At 42.5% G+C, this 17,985-nt stretch overlaps 1 protein-coding gene across 4 annotated transcripts in view; it reads left to right on the top strand.

Annotated features, from left to right (window-relative positions):
- SSBP2 (single stranded DNA binding protein 2) overlaps window positions 1-17,985 on the top strand; it is a 214,851-nt gene that overhangs the window by 55,342 nt on the left and 141,524 nt on the right. For all 4 annotated transcript variants that reach the window (XM_056539123.1, XM_056539132.1, XM_056539142.1 and 1 more), the window contains exon 2: window positions 10,763-10,835. In XM_056539123.1, coding sequence (XP_056395098.1) covers window positions 10,763-10,835 — 73 coding nt within the window. The remainder of the gene's footprint in view (window positions 1-10,762; window positions 10,836-17,985) is intronic.

Here is a 17,985-nt window from a genome sequence, read left to right on the forward strand (position 1 = left end):
ATCTAAGCAATCTATTTGAAAATGTGCGCTCTTAAGATACGCTTTGTAGATTACAGTCCGAGAGGTTTTTTTCCCCTTCTCCTTCACATGTTTATTTTAACCCCGCCCCCTCTTCAAACATAGTCAAATGTGAACTGCATAGCAAATATATATTTTCAGATGTTGACAGTTTTTGATCGCTTTATTAAAGACTATAGATGCCTTTGGAAAAGTATTTTATTCTTGCTTTGTGCTTGTGGTACAAAAAACACATTCTCTATAGGTCTTTCTATAAAAATAAATAGGGTGGGTTTCACACCTTTTATTAGTAACTTCTGTCAGAGAAGCTATTCTCTGACCAGTCGTTTATCAGCCTTTCTTTCCTCTCCTGATGAAAATTCTAAACTTAGTTATGACCACATCTCCATTTTTCTATAGGACTTAAGTGGGCATTATCAGATTAAAAAACTTTATATATTTTACATCTTGGCAAAACATTAAAGGGGTACTCTGGTGGAAAACTTTTTTTTTAATTTCTTTTATAAATCAACTGGTGTCAGAAAGTTAAACAGATTGGTAAATTACTTCTATTAAAAAATCTTAATCCTTCCAGTACTTTTTAGCTGCTGAATACTACAGAGGAAATAATTTTCTTTTTGGAACACATTTTAAGAACTGTCCAGAGTAGGAAAAAATCCCCATTGCAAACATATGCTGCTCTGGACAGTTCCTAAAATGGACAGAGATGTCAGCAGAGAGCACTGTGTTCCAAAAAGAAAATAATTTCCTCTAGTATTCAGCAGCTAATAAGTACTGGAAGGATTAATATTTTTTAATAGAAGTAATTTGCAAATCTGTTTAACTTTCTGACACCAGTTAAAATAAATAAATAAATAAAACGTTTTCCACCAGAGTACCCCTTTAATGTTTTGCCAAGATGTAAAATATATAAAGTATAAAAAATAAGAATAAATTCCGTCGGAGTACCCCTTTAACCTTATCTAATATACTTAATAAGACAAGACAATTTTATTTCCATTTTACATAAATCATGGCTTATAAAATCATGGCTTTGTCCAAGCTGAAGCAGAGGTATGGACAAAGTCCAGTAGGTGAGGGTGGGCTAGCACCCCTCTGTGCCCTCTCCTGTCCTATCTAGGAGTGCTAGCCCACCCTCACTTACTGGACTTTGTGTGAAAATAAATGTTTCATACATATGTAAAAGTATTTCCGAAAATTTACTGTTTGAGATAAAGCTTTGCCAATCACCGATGTGCCTGCAGTGTTCTGTGTGAATGTGGCCTTAGCTAAAAATCTTAAAGGCCAAAAGTGAATCCTACGGCGGGAGTCAGTGGGGGGAGGGTTATAAATTTGTTCTTTTGTGGAGTCGTTGTGTTTTTTTTTTCGGTTTGTGCTCTGTTTCTGTGTTTTATGCAAATTTCACACATAATTTCTCTACAACTGCATGCACATCCAGTGGAAAATGTCTAGCTAGTCACTTTAGTTAAAATACATGGTGCTGACAGATGTTTGAGAAATTTGCAAAAATTGCAAATAATTTATTGATGCGGAAATATATGCTCACAAATTACACAAAAATGTTTTTTCTTAAATTATTAATAAATCCCCCCCACCAGTATTTATTGGAATACTCCCACAACAGTTTCTGATGCTGTTTTTTGAGCCAAAGCCAGAAGTGGATCAAGCGGGAGGGAGAAGTACAAGTCATCTTTTCCTATCGCTCAAAAAATGAAGTAGAAGTGTCCACAAAAATAGCCGCTTTTTCCTAACTGACACCAGCGTCATTATTGTGGCTCTAAATTAGGAAGAGAGAAACAGGAATGTCGCAAACCTTGGCAATAGACTTCCGAGAGCTGTTACTAATCACCCCACCCCTTACTGATCATCCTCTACTAATCGTACCCATTAGCCTATGTTTTTAGGACTTCTGATGTAACCTATTGTTATTATTGTGGTCTGCCGGGGTTATTGTTTTGTCATCATAGGACACCACAATAGTGGTAATCTCCTCTCAGACTTGTCATGGCAGAAAGGAAGAAGGCTTTCCAAATTCTTGTAAACCAATCAGGGACTGGATTACAAATATTTGCTGCATGATTTGCCCCTCTCTTCATTCTTTAAATGTCTATTGTATTCCCAAGTAGTGCTCTGGCAAGAGCATAGGGGACATAAGGCTGGCGAACAAAAACATCAAGATATATTTTTGATGGCGGACTAAAATTATATATATTATATAAAAAAAAAAAAAATTTCAAATTAAACTAATGCGAAATGTTTGTATTTATTTACCGTTTGTTAATAGCTTCCAGCACTTTGTGTAATGAATTACCATCCGTAGAAGTAATTATGAAGATTGTGTGTGCTCTTATTGCCATATAAGTGTTGCATTGGGACCATAACTGATACCATTGATTATTGTACAGAGGAGCCGCCGTGCCAAGCCTTCTCTTTTATTCCTGAATTACCAGCACGCTAATTAATAATAAACTATAAATGCTCTATTACTCCGGGCAGTTATCTTTAGGAGCTTCTAATAATCGTTCTGTTTTCTGCTTTCATGGCTATTGAAACTTTCTATGCATTCATAGATGTTCGCATTCATAATTCCAATGCACTGATGCCCTTTTTGACTCATTCGTTCAAGTGACACAATGTGTAAGGCGTCCTTTACATAGATCAGGCAACTGGCGGGGTTTTTGGCGTGCACCGGAGGGAAACTGATAGCAGAGCTGATCCCATTCATTTGAATGGGACAGTTCACAATCATCCAGCCTCTCTGATTGGACACTGGATGGTTGAATTTGCTGGATTGAGACACCACATCTTGCTGCGTTCCCCCGCCTGGGGTTCAGAAAAAATGTACACCAGATGCTACATAACTGATGACAACTGATGTATGTTGTCATCCGTTGCTTCGAGATTTAGGCTGGAATTGCATATGCCGGACACCAGACATAAAAAAATAAATAAAGGGAACACAACACAATGTAACTCCAAGTCAATGACACTTCTGTGAAATCACACTGTCCACTCAGGAAGCAACACTGATTGACAATCAATTTCACATGCTGCTGTGCACAGGGGCTATACAGCTTCATAGTACAATGCTGATTGGCCTCCTGAGCTGCCGTACAGCCTTTATCAGGTGCCATCCTGTACGTACACAGCTATCCTCTTCTAGAAGAAGTGTTTTAGAGGATGCTTAACCTGTGTACCTATACGCCCTGGTCCTGTTACCGGGATTTAAATCGTGCTCACTAGCTGAGCATGCTTCTAACCCGGTGGATCCCGACAGCCATCAGCAGCCAGGACACCGATGCCTGGCATTAACCCGCAATAAAAGTTGATTGCGGCGTCTAAAATGCTGGATTAACTTGCCGGTTAGCTCAGCGGAGCTGATCGAGATCATCGCGGTGAAACTATAATGTCCCGATCATCTGAGAGGACCGTGGGAGGGCCCTTACCTGCCTCCTCTTCCTCCGATCGATGGTCTGATGTCCCTAGCCAGCCATGGCAGCCTGTAGCAGCAGAGCATCGATTAACACTGATCAATGCTGATTCAAAGCTCTGCATTGAGCAGTGTATGCAATCGAAAGATTGCATGGTATAGCCCCCCCATGGGGACTAAAAAAATATAAAGTTAATGTCAATAATCGCCAAACTATTAAAATATAAGGTTGGCATTCACATTAAAAAAATTGTGCATTTTTAATTTTTTTTTTGTCATTTAATATACCATAAAAAATTAATAAAAAGCGATCAAAAAGTCCCATCAAAATTAAAATGGTACCAATAAATACTACAGACCACAGCACAAAATAATTGCCCTCATATAGCCCTCTATATGGAAAAATAGTTTATAGAGGTCAGAAGATGACAATTTTAAATATACAAATTTTGGTGCTTGTAGTTATAATCCATTTATTTAAAAAAAAAATTTTTTTAAAGTAAAATAAAACCTACATAAATTGGGTATCCTTTTAATCGTATGGACCTACAGAATAAAGATAAGTGCCCTCATTTACTATAGCAAACCTGACAAGTTTTGTCGGGTTGTGTGCCAGATTCTGTCGCATTGCGCCAGAAATTCTGTCTGCGTCAGATTTTGCACCAGAATTGAAAAAACCCCGACTAACTCTCCATTTTGCTTAGAAAACCAGAAAAGGGGTGTGGCTGCCAGAAAAGGGGCGTGGTATCCCAAAAAAAGGGGTGTGTTCCCAACATTTTCACAAAAACAATATATTTACTGAGGTTTCCACAGAAAATGTGGGGGATTTGAGCTGAGGAAAACCCGACAGATCAGAACATGTGTAAGAAAAGCAAAGTGTAGGGAAAGTGGGAAATGTAGGGAAACCTTAGTAAATACTGTAGAAAATAAATTGTAGGGAATTAAAACCCACAAAGAAACCTACACAACACTCTTAGAAACTAAGGGCCAAGGTGTAAATTTTACCAAAAATGCACTACATAGAAATGGCTGCATAGAAAGTGCAGTGTTTCGGAAAATTTTTTATTTATTTTTTATTTATTATATTATTATTATAATTTTTTGTTTTTTGTTTCCTTGCAGATTGTTAAAATAAGTGATGTTATTACAAAATACAATTGGTGACTCAAAAAACAATCCCTCATATGGGTCTGTAGGTGGAAAATTGAAAGTGTTTCGATTTTAAGAAGGGGAGGAGGACAAAATTAAAGTGCAAAGACGAAAATTGTCCGGTTCCTTAAAGGGGCACTCCGCCGAAAAACATTCTTATCCCTTATCCAAAGGATAGGGGATAATATGTCTGATAGGGACCCCTGCGATCTCTGGCACGTCACCCCAGTCATCTGCGCACCCCTCCATTCATGTCTATGGGAGGAGGTGTGGCTGCTACGTACTAGCTGTCACTCCCTCTCCCATAGACATGAATGTAGAGGGAGTGGTGTGATGTCACGAACGCGGAAGCTCCAAGCTTCCGTGTTTTGGATGCCGCCGTTTTAGTCTAATTCATACTGATTAGAGCCAGATAATGAAACATATATTTTTGTGTACATTATGTGGACAGCCATTCTGCCCGAGATTCTACTTTGCCCTTTCAACGACATTTAAAAATATCCTTTACAGCTGTTACATAGGAACCAATAGACTGGAGGGGGTCCATTTACATCTATGGGAAACTTTTGTAGGCATGTGACCTAAGCAGAAGTCATTGTGCAGGGATGGGATAAAGGAAGCTGTGACCATCTCCTGTTATGATCCTTGCCTTATACATCTATGTGTAACCTTTCACCGTTATACTGCTTGTGATGATAAGGAGGACACTGCTGAAAGTTCTCTAGAGAACAGGAAGTGTTAGCTTATTAAGTGGCCAGAATAAAAAAAGCAAGATTTTTAGGATAATTTTAATATACAAATAGGAAAATAAAAAAAATCCATGATTTTTAAAAAATCTGTAAACTATGATTTAGGTCACGGTTTCTCTGATGACCCATTCCTGTTAAGATACCGAAGCATTGTATTAGGGATTGACTACAGTATTAAATTAACTGAGATTTTTTTCTTAGTTTTTCCTAAAGAATGTATTGCAGAAGGAGTTGTCAAATTTTAGTAAAATGGCAGATGTGTCATTATAATTCGACTCTAGGATTTCTTGACCATTCAAGAAAACATCAGAAAGGGCAGAAAAGAAAGCAGTATGTTAGTAAGTAAGCTAGTATCAGGCAGATCGGACCATCAACTTAAATTTGACTAAACCTGTCATATGTATCACTGCGGCTGACATCTTTGTCTGCATAGTTGGCTGTAAAATAGACCAACATGCAACTGTAGATCATGTTTGAATCATTAGGAGGCATGGTTAAAAACTGGCTAACTTTTAAACTTAAAGGGGTATTCCGGGCAAAATTTTTTATTCCCTATCCAAAGGATAGGGGATAAGATGTCTGATCGCAGGGGGGCCCGCTGCTGAGACCCCCCACGATCTCCCTGCAGCACCCGCATTCTATGCGGGTGCTGAATCTCCAGTTTCGGAAACTTCCGGTACTGGGGACGTGACGTCACTCCATGCCCCCTCCATTCATGTCTATGGGAGGGGGCGTGACGGCCGTCACGCCCCCTCCCATAGACATGAATGGAGGGGGCATGGCGTGACGTCACGTCCCCAGTCCCGGAAACCCAGAGGTTTCCGAAACTGGAAATTCAGCACCCGCATTCTAGGCGATTCTAGGCATGGAGATCGCATGGGCTCTCAACAGCGGGCCCCCCTGCGATCAGACATCTTATCCCCTATCCTTTTGAATAGGGGATAAAATGTTTTTGCCTAGAATACCACTTTAATTTGTAAAATTAGACTAGACAGGCTAAAGATGAGACAGATTTGTAAACTGCAGGAGTCATTGTCAAAAATCTGCCACGCTGTTAGACGGTTTGCACCATGTATTAGTTGGTTTAATTTAACCCCCAAAAAACGTGCACCAGAAAGTAATGCTTTTTAAGTCTTTTTAGGCCACTCCTTCCACTGAGTTGAATTTGTTGTTGCTCTCTCCGTTTTTAAGGACTTTGTCTTATTTAGTCCAGGAGCTTTCTCCGTCTGCTCGTATGATTTGCATGGAGAATGTAAAGTGTGAAATGTTTGCATAGTCTGCACCTGTAGGATGTAATCAAGTCTAATCTTGTAATCAGAGGTAATATATTCTCTTTATCTTTTGGCTGGGTTTTTAGTTTGCATACTTCTAGTGAAGCAGAGGAGACTCGGGTTCATGTGGTTAAATATTGTGTGCCTTTAAATAAGGGCAAGCTCTCGTATGTGACTATAAATAGGGCTCCAAAACATAGATATATTATACAGTGTTCCCTCAAGTTACAATATTAATTGGTTCCAGGACCACCATTGTATGTTGAAACCATTGAATGTTGAGACCAGAACTCTATGGAAACATGGTAATTGGTTCTGAAGACCCAAAATGTCATCAAAAAATAGGAAAAAGTGAGGATTAAAGAAAAATAAGTGGATAACTAATATAGATAAAGCAAGTCCGCACATATAAAAGTAAGAAAGAGCTGCTGGGAGCTGTAAATCACTGTCTGTCAGTGTTTCCCAACAAGGGTGCCTCCAGCTGTTGCAAAACTACAACTCCCAGCATGCCCGGACAGCCGAAGGCTGTCCGGGCATGCTGGGAGTTGTAGTTTCCCTAGTTGGGAAACACTGGTCTATGTAGAGGACAGGAGCTTCTTCAAGGTCCTGTACAGAATGTCGCAATGTCCTAAAAAAAGTAACTTGGAGCCGCACTCACCTGGTGTCCAAAGGAGTACAGAACATTGTAGTACCTCCCTATACTGTAGGGGGCTCTACCAGATACCAGTCAGTGCATACACTTCAGTAATACAGGGGTTTTACCAGTGAATGCCCATTCTGATTGGTCGGTTCTTCCAGCGATTGACATGTTTTACAGATCTAGACTGTTTGTACATTGTATGTTCAGTCTGGTTTCAACTTACAATGGTCCAGAAAAGACAATTGTATGTTGAAACTATTGTATGTTGAGACCATTGTAAGTTGAGGGATCACTGTACACTTAATCTGCTTAGTTATATATAAACTTCTGTTATGGAGTTTTTGTATGCTAGAAGTATTTTATGACAAAATAAATTGATAACTACAACAATAATAATAATTGTAAGACTTTTTATTAGAATATTTGATAATTAGTTTGAAACCTAAACGTGCTGTATTGTAGTTATATGCTGACAAATGTTTGTGAATTAGGTTATAACTCCATGTTTGTGAAATATAATATTAGAACTCTAGAAAGTTTCTTGGCAAAGACCAAAATGGGCCCACAAATATTGTCAAGGTTTTGCTACCCTACAGAAGGGTATAGGACTGAAGGGAATTTTCATCACCCCTTGCTTGGCCCAATGCAGAGTCTTGGTGAGTTTGTTACCTGTGAAAGTGGTATTCTCACCTGAGTAAGTATCCTCACTTCACTGAAACGGGGACAACTTGCAGATCAGGAGTTGTCTGACTGCTTGGACCTGCACAGATCCCCTGAAGACTGAGAAATAAGGGAATCCACCCCTACCCCAGAGAAGAAAGGCAGGCATGCATAGGGGAGGATTCTTGAAAACCATCCAAAAAATGTATTGACTTATGATATTGTATTGTTGTATGTCCACATTCATCATAGTTGCCATCAATGTTGACAGAAATAATAGTCAAGAAACAGATGTGAACATAGCCTAAACTGGTATAATGGCCAGTTACTATTCGTGTATTTTGAGTCTTTGGTCCATTATTCAGCATTGCCCAATGTTCACGTAGTGATGCTCTTAAATATTGCATTTGGCATACTTGTTACCTAGTGCTGGGCGGTATACCGGTTCATACCGAATACCGAAATTTTTGTCCTGCACAATATGAATTGTTCCCCATACCGCAATACCGGTTTGGCCCCATCCCCTCGGGAATGAATGAATTATCAACCCAGCGCTGTCCCCACTAATCATATGTGACCCGCGAGCGCTGTTATGCTTCTCTCCCCCCAGTTAATTATCAGCCCAGCGCTGCGCTGTCCCCATCGGGGAACTAATGTCACCCGCAAACGCTGCCCTCCTTGTCCTCCTGTTTGTTGCGGACCGCTGGAAATCTTTACTGTACGCTGTATCCCTATGACCGGGCTGCAAAAGATAAACAAAATAAACTTTAACTCACCTTCCCCCATTGGTCAGGTACCGGCCTCACCTGCTTCTGGGGATGGGAACTTTGGAGAGCAGTCAGCCTATCACTGTCTGCAGTGATGTTCCACCTCTGCCGGTGATAGGCTGTGCTCACTGTCATGTAAGGAGCTCTGGCCGGCTTCTTACATGACAGTGGGCTCAGCCTATCACCGGCTGAGGCGGAACAATGCTGCGGCCGGTGATAGGCTGAAGGCTCTCTGACATTCCCGTCCCCAGGAAGAGCGTGAGACTGACGTAGGAAGGGGAGTTAAAGTTTATTTTGTTTATCTTTTGCAGCCCGGGCATAGGGATACAGCGTACAGTACAGATTTCCAGCAGTCCACAACAAACAGGAGGACTAGGAAGGCAGCGCTTGAGGGGGACGTGATTAGTTCCCTGATGGGGAAAGAGCAGCGCTGGGCTGATAATTAATTGGTGGTGGGGGGGGGGGGGGGGGAGAAGCAGAACAGCGGGGAGAGAAATACTGCTATATACGGTGGAACCGCCCAGCTCTACTTGGTACCCAACTGTGTGAAAGTAACCTGAAACAGTCTTTTATATTAGTAAGAGCTTTAGATCTGATGGAAGCGCATGCCTGGAGTATGTTATACCACTGAACATTCATGAACCCATCTACAGCAGAAGATCTCAGTGACATGATGCTGTAGGACTCGCTACAACAAATGTTTTTGTCGTGGTGTACAGAGTCAAGCATTCTCCTGGGGATGTGTATTGCTAATGCTGCTGTATTTTATGTATTTTTATTTCCTGCTCCCTCTGGCTCTTCTCATAGTGCTGCCTCAGCGATCCTTTTCCATACATTTTTAATGCTCTTCTATGTAGGGTGGTTTCAGGTCTTGAGATTAGTTGCGGTTTAACAAGTGTGTTGTAAGGAAGAGATTTATTTGTATGACTGGAATATGCTTGAAGGATAAAGATACTGAATGACCGCCATGCCTCTTAGGCTTCTTTTCTATCTGCTTATTCTTTCCAGTTATCAATAATTTCTTTTTATACCAGATTCTTCCAGTGCTGCTGCTTCTGGAAACTTAAAAACTATTGGGGAAAGGTGTTTATAGAGTCTCACTTTTCGTGTAGTGGTTTTAGTTTTCATATACTTCCACTGGAGAACAAAAGGGTCAGGCAGTTGACATCCAACATGCCAAGTCTTAACTTTCCCAACATTATACGTTTGATGGATATGGGGGCCTCCCGATTCTCCTAAAGTCAACTGGTCTTTCCGAAATGTGGGGAATCCTGAGCAGTAATGCTCTAAAGGAGACCCTACCATTGTACAGTGGCGGAACCCACTGATTTTGGCATGATTGAACTACCATCTGTTTGGTAATGTCCTAACTCTTCCTCAATGTCGGGGAAAGGAAAGATTGGCCATATTGGATTGTACCATGCTTGATCCTTGGTTCCGAAGGGAGATTAACCACTGCCTGAAGTCTCTTCTCCATGTTGAGAGCACTTGAACTTGAAGCTGTGCCAAGTGTGCAAGTATATAATGAAATAGGCAACAAAGAAAGGTAAAGTGAGTCCGGCACTGCAATCCACAAATGGTGTCTAAGGGAGACCGAAGCAAAATAGAAACACCTGGGTGGCTATACGGGGGTGCAATCCAATAAGAACCAGCACGGCAAACAATCTTCAGAGTAAAGAAATGAGATGCACTCACCCAAGCCTTTATCTTGCGGCAAACTTTCTTATTCATAAAAATGGCACATCGGGTAGATGCGGGGGGGAGCAGCCTCGCAGCGACAGAACTCTTTCTTGCGCGCCAAGCGCACTTCCTCGGGCTGCCTACGGCAGCCCGAGGAAGTGCGCTTGGCGCACAAGAAACAGTTCTCTCGCTGCGAGGCTGCTCCCCCCCCCCCCCCCGCATTTACCCGCTGTGCCATGTTTAGGAATAAAGTTTTTGGTCAACCAGACTAACTTGCTTAATAAGCAAGGTAAGGGGCCATATTAGTTGTCAAGGAACTTTAGTAATGCTTCATAAAGTGGAGTTTGGTCATATACAAATGTTTCTTTAGTAATGTCCTTGTCTTTTTGTTTTCCCAGATTAGCGCTCTATGTTTATGAATACCTGCTACACGTGGGGGCACAGAAGTCCGCTCAAACATTTTTGTCAGAGGTGAGTAATGTCTGTAAATTTAAGGAATACTGTAGAATGTATGATTGAGAATTATTGGGATGGTAATTTAATGGGGTTCTCTTTCTGTTTATGTAGTCCCTACTCTCACAATAAGTTGATCACAAAGTGTCCCCCAGCTGAGAGTCCCAGTGATGACTGTAACCTGTGGGGAAACATTGCAGTAAGGGATTGCGCACACTGAAGAATATCAATTCGGGTTTATTCGAAGCAGAACTTTTAATAGGTTTCTGCTGTCCTGTGCACACTGCATAAATTCTGAATCCACCAAAAAGGTGAACATGTCCATTCTTATAGCAGAACTCCACGGCGAATGTCTAGCCAGTCCGAGCGCCAATTGATATTGGTGGGGCCTGCTACACTTGGAATAGCTACCCAAAATGTCTCCAGGTGGTTATTTCTCGATGTGCACATACCCGAGGGTTCAGCTGCCCTACAGTGCCACCACAGGAGAAATAAAGCATTACACAGTCACCACTGAAATCAAGGAGATGTGTAATTTAGGACAGGACAGGTTCTCCTTTAACAGATTTGCACTTTTGCCAAGAGTTGAGCATCCGGAACAGAGCTGCCCTCTGGTTAGTCAGTATGCCCTAATAGGGTGTATGAAAATGGGTTTTCTAATAATTTAACATAAAACGAGATACTGGGAGGAAAGTGCTGGACCAAATGCTGATGTCTATAAGCAGAATACATTACTAGAACAGCTAAACATTAATTTGCTCTTCTGTCATTCATAAATCTTGGTTGAAACGCTCTTGGTTCACTGTTAGAATTTGTTTGCCGTGGCCTATGCACTTTTTTTCTAATAGTGAGAATATGCAAATAAATGGTAAACCACAAAGGGTTGGTTTTAAGTTGGTGTAGTCCTGTGTACGCATGCAGTTGTCTGTGTTATATAGCAGCATGCGTTAGTGATGTTGGGAATCTGTGGTGCTGAAGCAGAACCAGTGCTGCGTCCCTATATTTATTCTTCTTTCTCTGCTTTTAGTTTTTTAGCCATAAAGCTTATTCATTTTTCAGTGTTTGGCGTCATTCTATAGGATCCTTCAATGTTTATCTCCAAAAATTCAATCGGTCTTTAAAAACTGCTGCCTGTGCTGTTTAGTGCTGTGATTCCCTTTATTCTCTATAAATGGTAGGGGTCCAACCTCTGGGACCTCCACCAATCCTCAGTGATTACATATCGTGGATTTGACATTAGTGTCTTTCTTGACATTGAAACAGTATTAAAGGGGTACCCCGCCCACGGTCATCCTATCCACCCGCGATCAGAAATCTTATCCTCTATCCGTCTGTGGGCAGAATACCCCTTTAAGTAGTCTTGTGCAGATTAGCCCCATTGAATGGGGGAATAAATGGGCAAATCTGCCGCATCCAAACTGCAGGATCTTTCCTCCTGTATTTTGTGTTGTTGGAAAATACCCATCTTTTTATAATTCAGGTTACAGGAGCGCTTCCAGGATCTGTAGGTAGCACAAGGAATTGTCTGCTCGGCATTGCCAGTTCTTATGCTGACCTCAGGGCTCCGTGAGAACGAGGGGGGGGGGGGGGGGGGGTAGCAAAGAGGGACATATTCTTATTTTTCCTAATTATCAAGACACTGAGCAAAATTAGACAAAAAAGTTACTATCCTAACACTCCGGATGGGAAAAACTGGGCTAAAGAATCTGCACATTTATAACTTTATCCGATAAGTAGTATGTTTTATGTGACTCGATGCTGTATTTACGTAGGTGAGACAGGGACCTGCCAAATGAAAATAAATATGGCAGCTCACTGTTCAGTCGTATATTAGGTGATTTCATATTGCCCAACTACAGTCTGCGCTGCCGGATAGCCGTTTATGCGATGGCCCCGACATACAAAAGAATCGTATGTTGATGCTGCCTTCAACATGTGATGGCCTCTGAGAGGCCATCACATGTTGAAATTATCGTATGTCGTAGGTTGAGGGGTCACTGTATGTTATGGTCAGAATGATAAGAATACATTGATGATTGTTATTTCTTCACAGCATTTCCTTGCTGTGGTTGTCTTCTTTTTATTTTATTTTTTTTAATTTTTTATTTTTTTTACAACATTTTTTTTTCCATATAAGGAAATCCAACTATAGTAGAGTTCTCATGTTTAAGGTTATATGGCCTGAAAGTTCTTACTTATATCGCCCAAAGCACAAGAAGTCATGGAACTATGACTTCCCTGCCAAAATAGCTTTATTTAAAAAAATAATAATAATTTTTTTTGGGGGGGGGGGGAATGAAAAAAGTCATCATTTTACCCCAGTCTATTTAGATAGGTCACCTGAATCAATAGGCGCATTGTGCCACTTGCTGCTACGGCCTGACTGATTGAGGGCTTATACGTTTGGCAGCTATATCTTAATATGCCTTCTGGACTTATGATGGCCTCGACATATGATCATTTCAACATATGATGGCCTCTCAGAGCCCATTGTATGTTGATGGCAGCATCGACATATGATGCTGCTGTGTGTCGGGGCCATCGTACAAACAGCTATCTGACAGCGCTGACAACTTCAGCAACTGACAGATAGTTGTTTAATGTTCCCCGTGTGCCCCGTTCTGCCTCCTGTTACTCACATGCTGTCCTGCTAACTCATACAGGCTTCCACTGTGAGCTCCATGTAAGCCCTGCCCCCCCAGTGCAGCCATAGCCAATAGCCTTGTGCATCTTGCTGCAGGCATCCAATGAGCTGCTCCCCTTCCTTTCCTATAGAGCTATAGTCAGCAGGATGGTAATGGAGGACTTTCTGTCCCCCCTGAAGGTATTTAAAGAACTGTACAATACTGTATGCGATGTCACACATCACATACAATACATATACACACAATACACCCCATACATCAATGTTTCCCTATCAGTGTGCCTCCAGCTGTTGCAAAACTATAACTCTCAGCATGCCCAGACAGTCAATGGCTGTACATGCATGCTGGGAGTTGTAGTTGTGCAACAGCTGGAGGCACCCTGGTTTGTTAAACACTCCCCATACACTCCACATACAATGGTCATCCCAGAACCAATTAGCAGTTTCCCATAGAGATATGTATTCAACATACAATGGTTCCGAGGCCCCAGAACCAATTACCATTTTTACATAGACATATGTACTCGACATATGATGGTTTCAACATATGATGGTTCTCCTGGAACCAATTTATATCATATGTTGAGGGACCACTGTGTATATATATATATATATATATATATATATAATATACATACATACACATACACACACACACATATATAGCGGTCCCTCAAGTTACAATATTAATCGGTTCCAGGACGACCATTGTATGTTGAAACTAGAGATGAGCGAACTTACAGTAAATTCGATTCGTCATAAACTTCTCGGCTCGGCAGTTGATGACTTTTCCTGCATAAATTAGTTCAGCTTTCAGGTGCTCCGGTGGGCTTGAAAAGGTGGATACAGTCCTAGGAGACTTTCCTAGGACTGTATCCACCTTTTCCTAGCCCACCGGAGCACCTGGAAGCTGAACTAATTTATGCAGGAAAAGTCATCAACTGCCGAGCCGAGATGTTTGTGACGAATCGAATTTACTGTAAGTTCGCTCATCTCTAGTTGAAACCATTGTATGTTGAGACCAGAACTCAATGGAAACCTGGTAATTGGTTCTAAAGGCCCAAAATAGGAAAAAGTGAGGATTAAAGAAAAATAAGTAGATAACTAATATAGATAAAGCAAATCCTTATACCGTATATACTCGAGTATAAGCCGAGTTTTTCAGCACTTTTTCGTGCTGAAAACACCCCCTCGGCTTATACTCGAGTGAACTCTCCACCCGCAGTGGTCTTCAACCTACGGACCTCCAGAGGATTCAAAACTACAACTCCCAGCAAGCCCGGGCAGCCATCGGCTGTCCGGGCTTGCTGGGAGTTGTAGCTTTGAAACCTCCGGAGGTCCGCAGGTTGAAGGCCACTGCGGCCTTCGACATCATCCAGCCCCCTCTCACCCCCTTTAGTTCTGTACAGTACTCACCTCCGCTCGGCGCTGGTCCGGTGCTGCAGGACTGTCCGGAGAGGAGGTGGTCCGGTGGGATAGTGGTTCCGGGGTGCTATCTTCACCGGGGAGGCCTCTTCTAAGCGCTTCGGGCCCGGCCCCAGAATAGTAATTGCCAACGTACTTCTGCGTCATTGTCAAGGCAACGCCTCTATTCCGGGCCGGAAGCGCGGAGAAGAGGCGCCCCCAGTGAAGATAGCAGCCCGGAACCACTATGCCACCGGACCACCTCCTCACCGGACAGTCCTGCAGGACCGGACCAGCGCCGAGCGGAGGTGAGTACTGTACAGAACTAAAGGGGGGCGAGAGGGGGCTGGATGATGTCGAAGGCCGCAGTGGTCTTCAACCTGCGGACCTCCGGAGGTTTCAAAACTACAACTCCCAGCAAGCTCGGACAGCCGATGGCTGCCCGGGCTTGCTGGGAGTTGTAGTTTTGAAACCTCTGGAGGTCCGCAGGTTGAAGACCACTGCGGGCGGATGATGACAAGAGGATGATGAAGGGGGGGGTGTGGGATGATGACAAGAGGATGATGAAGGGGGGTGGGGATGATGAAGGGGGGGTGTGTGGGATGATGATGAAGGGGGGTGGGGATGATGAAGGGGGGGTGTGGGATGATGACAGGTGATGATGATGAGGGTCTGGATGATGACAGGCGGTGATGATGATGAGGATGTTAATGACGGGGGTCTGGATGATGACAGGGGGGGATGATGTATTTCCCACCCTAGGCTTATACTCGAGTCAATAACTTTTCCTGGGATTTTGGGTTGAAATTGGGGGTCTCGGCTTATACTCTGGTATATACGGTATATAAAAGTAAGAAAGATCTGCTGGGAGCTGTAAGTAACTGTCTATGTCAGTGTTTCCCAAGCAAGGTGCCTCCAGCTGTTGCAAAATTACAACTCCCAGCATGCCCGGACAGCCAAAGGCTGTTCGGGCATGCTGGAAGTTGTAGTTTTGCAACAGCTGGGGGCACCCTGCTTGGGAAGCACTGGTCTGTGTAGAGGACAGGAGCTTCTTCGGGGTCCTGTACAGTATACACAGTGTCCTAAAAAAGTAACATGGAGCCGCCCTCACCTGGTGTTCAAAGGAGCAGGTAACCCTGGTACAGGTAAAGAGTACAGAACATGTAATACCTCCCTGTACTGTAGGGGGCGCTACCAGACACCAGTCAGTGCATACACTTCAGTAATACAGGGGTTTTACCAGCGAAATGTCCATTCTGACTGGTCGGTTCTTCCAGCTATTGACATGTTTTGCAGATCTGGACTGTCCATAGTATTGTATGTTGAGTCTGGTTTCAAGTTACAATGGTCCAGAAAAGACTATTGAAGAAACTGATGTCCAGCGCTGTTCCCGTTTGTAATTAGAATTCTTTATTCAAGCATATACACCATAGGTACAGAAGACAGGGTAGTCACAGGTGACGCGTTTCAGTATGACTAAGGCCCCTTTGTGGGCTGAAACGCGTCACCTGTGACTACCCTGTACCTATGGTGTATATGCTTGAATAAAGAATTCTAGTTACAAACGGGAACAGCGCCGGACATCAGTCTCTTCACTATTGCACTTGGGTACGGTCCGTACCAGTCCGTGCGCAGTAGGACGTAGGAGGAGAGCTGAAGATCTTCTCCACAGCTTCTAGAAAATACTATTGTATGTTGAAACTATTGTATGTTGAGGCCATTGAGATATATATTTGTCTAAATGCTTTGTTCTTTCATTTCTCCCTCTGACATGCTGATGTTTTCCTAGCCAGGTCATTTTAGCATGCATCTTTGGCTTTTGCTTACATCTTGCTTTTACTGCTTCATGGCAGATGGGACAGCCCATGGGAGAGCACATGGAGGTCTGTGTTCTACAAGAGAGCATTTAGTGCTGGAAATACATACGTTGGGAAAAGTGTTTTGAGTTATTAACAGTGAGGTTGAATAATCATCCGTGCCGCCTACAATAATCCGCGCTTTATTATCTTCCCTGTGCGTTTATGTCACTATCTCTTGTCCATATTCATAAGCAGGCAGCACTTTGTGGGCAGCGGTACGATCTATTTCACACTTTAAGTACAGAGGAATTTTAAAGTGCCATTAAACAAATGCCTATGGTATAGAGCGGCTCTCTATTATTTATAAAGGGTTCGTAGAATGGTGGCGCCCAACATGATCCTGTGAATGGTTTCTAACATGAGGACGATTGTCAGAAAAGGGAACAAGATGCATGTTTATTATCTTAGTAAGGATTTGAAAAAACGTTTTTTTTTTTTAAATCAACTGGTGCCAGAAAGTTAAACAGATTTGTAAATTAGTGCATGAGAAGACAAAGAAAAGTCGGCACTCACCGGGTTTCCAATTCAGCAGATTTTATTGCACGTTGCTCACAGCCGTAATACAATTCTTGGGGAGACGACGGATGGTACAAGGGGGGTACCACAGAGAGGCGACACCTGTGTTTCGCAATTAGTAGTGCTTCAACGGGGCCGTTGAAGCACTACTAAGTGCGAAACACAGGTGTCGCCTCTCTGTGGTACCCCCCTTGTACCATCCGTCGTCTCCCCGAGAATTGTATTACGGCTGTGAGCAACGTGCAATAAAATCTGCTGAATTGGAAACCCGGTGAGTGCCGACTTTTCTTTGTCTTCTCATGCACTGATGGTATATTCTACATGAGTCCGAGCACCACCGTATCCCCACTCCGCTACAGCGACTTAGTGTCCACCCGCCCTCAGGTTCAGAAATTAGCAGTGCCGAACTACTCATCTATACGCTACAGATTTGTAAATTACTTCTATTAAAAAATCTTAATCCTTAGATTAACTGCTGCTGAATACTACAGTGGAAATTCTTTTCCGTTTGAAACACAGAGCTGTCTGCTGACATCATGAGCACAGTGCTCTCTGCTGACATCTCGGTCCATTTTAGGAACAGTCCAGGGTAAAAGGAAATCCCCGTAGCAAACATATGCTGTTCTGGACAGTTCCAAAAATGGACAGAGATGTCAGCAGAGAGCACTGTGCTCATGATGTCAGCAGACAGCTCTCTGTTTCAAAAAGAAAAGAATTTCCGCTGTAGTATTCAGCAGCTAATAAA

Source organism: Hyla sarda, chromosome 1, assembly GCF_029499605.1.
Source record: "Hyla sarda isolate aHylSar1 chromosome 1, aHylSar1.hap1, whole genome shotgun sequence".
NCBI lineage: Eukaryota > Metazoa > Chordata > Amphibia > Anura > Hylidae > Hyla > Hyla sarda.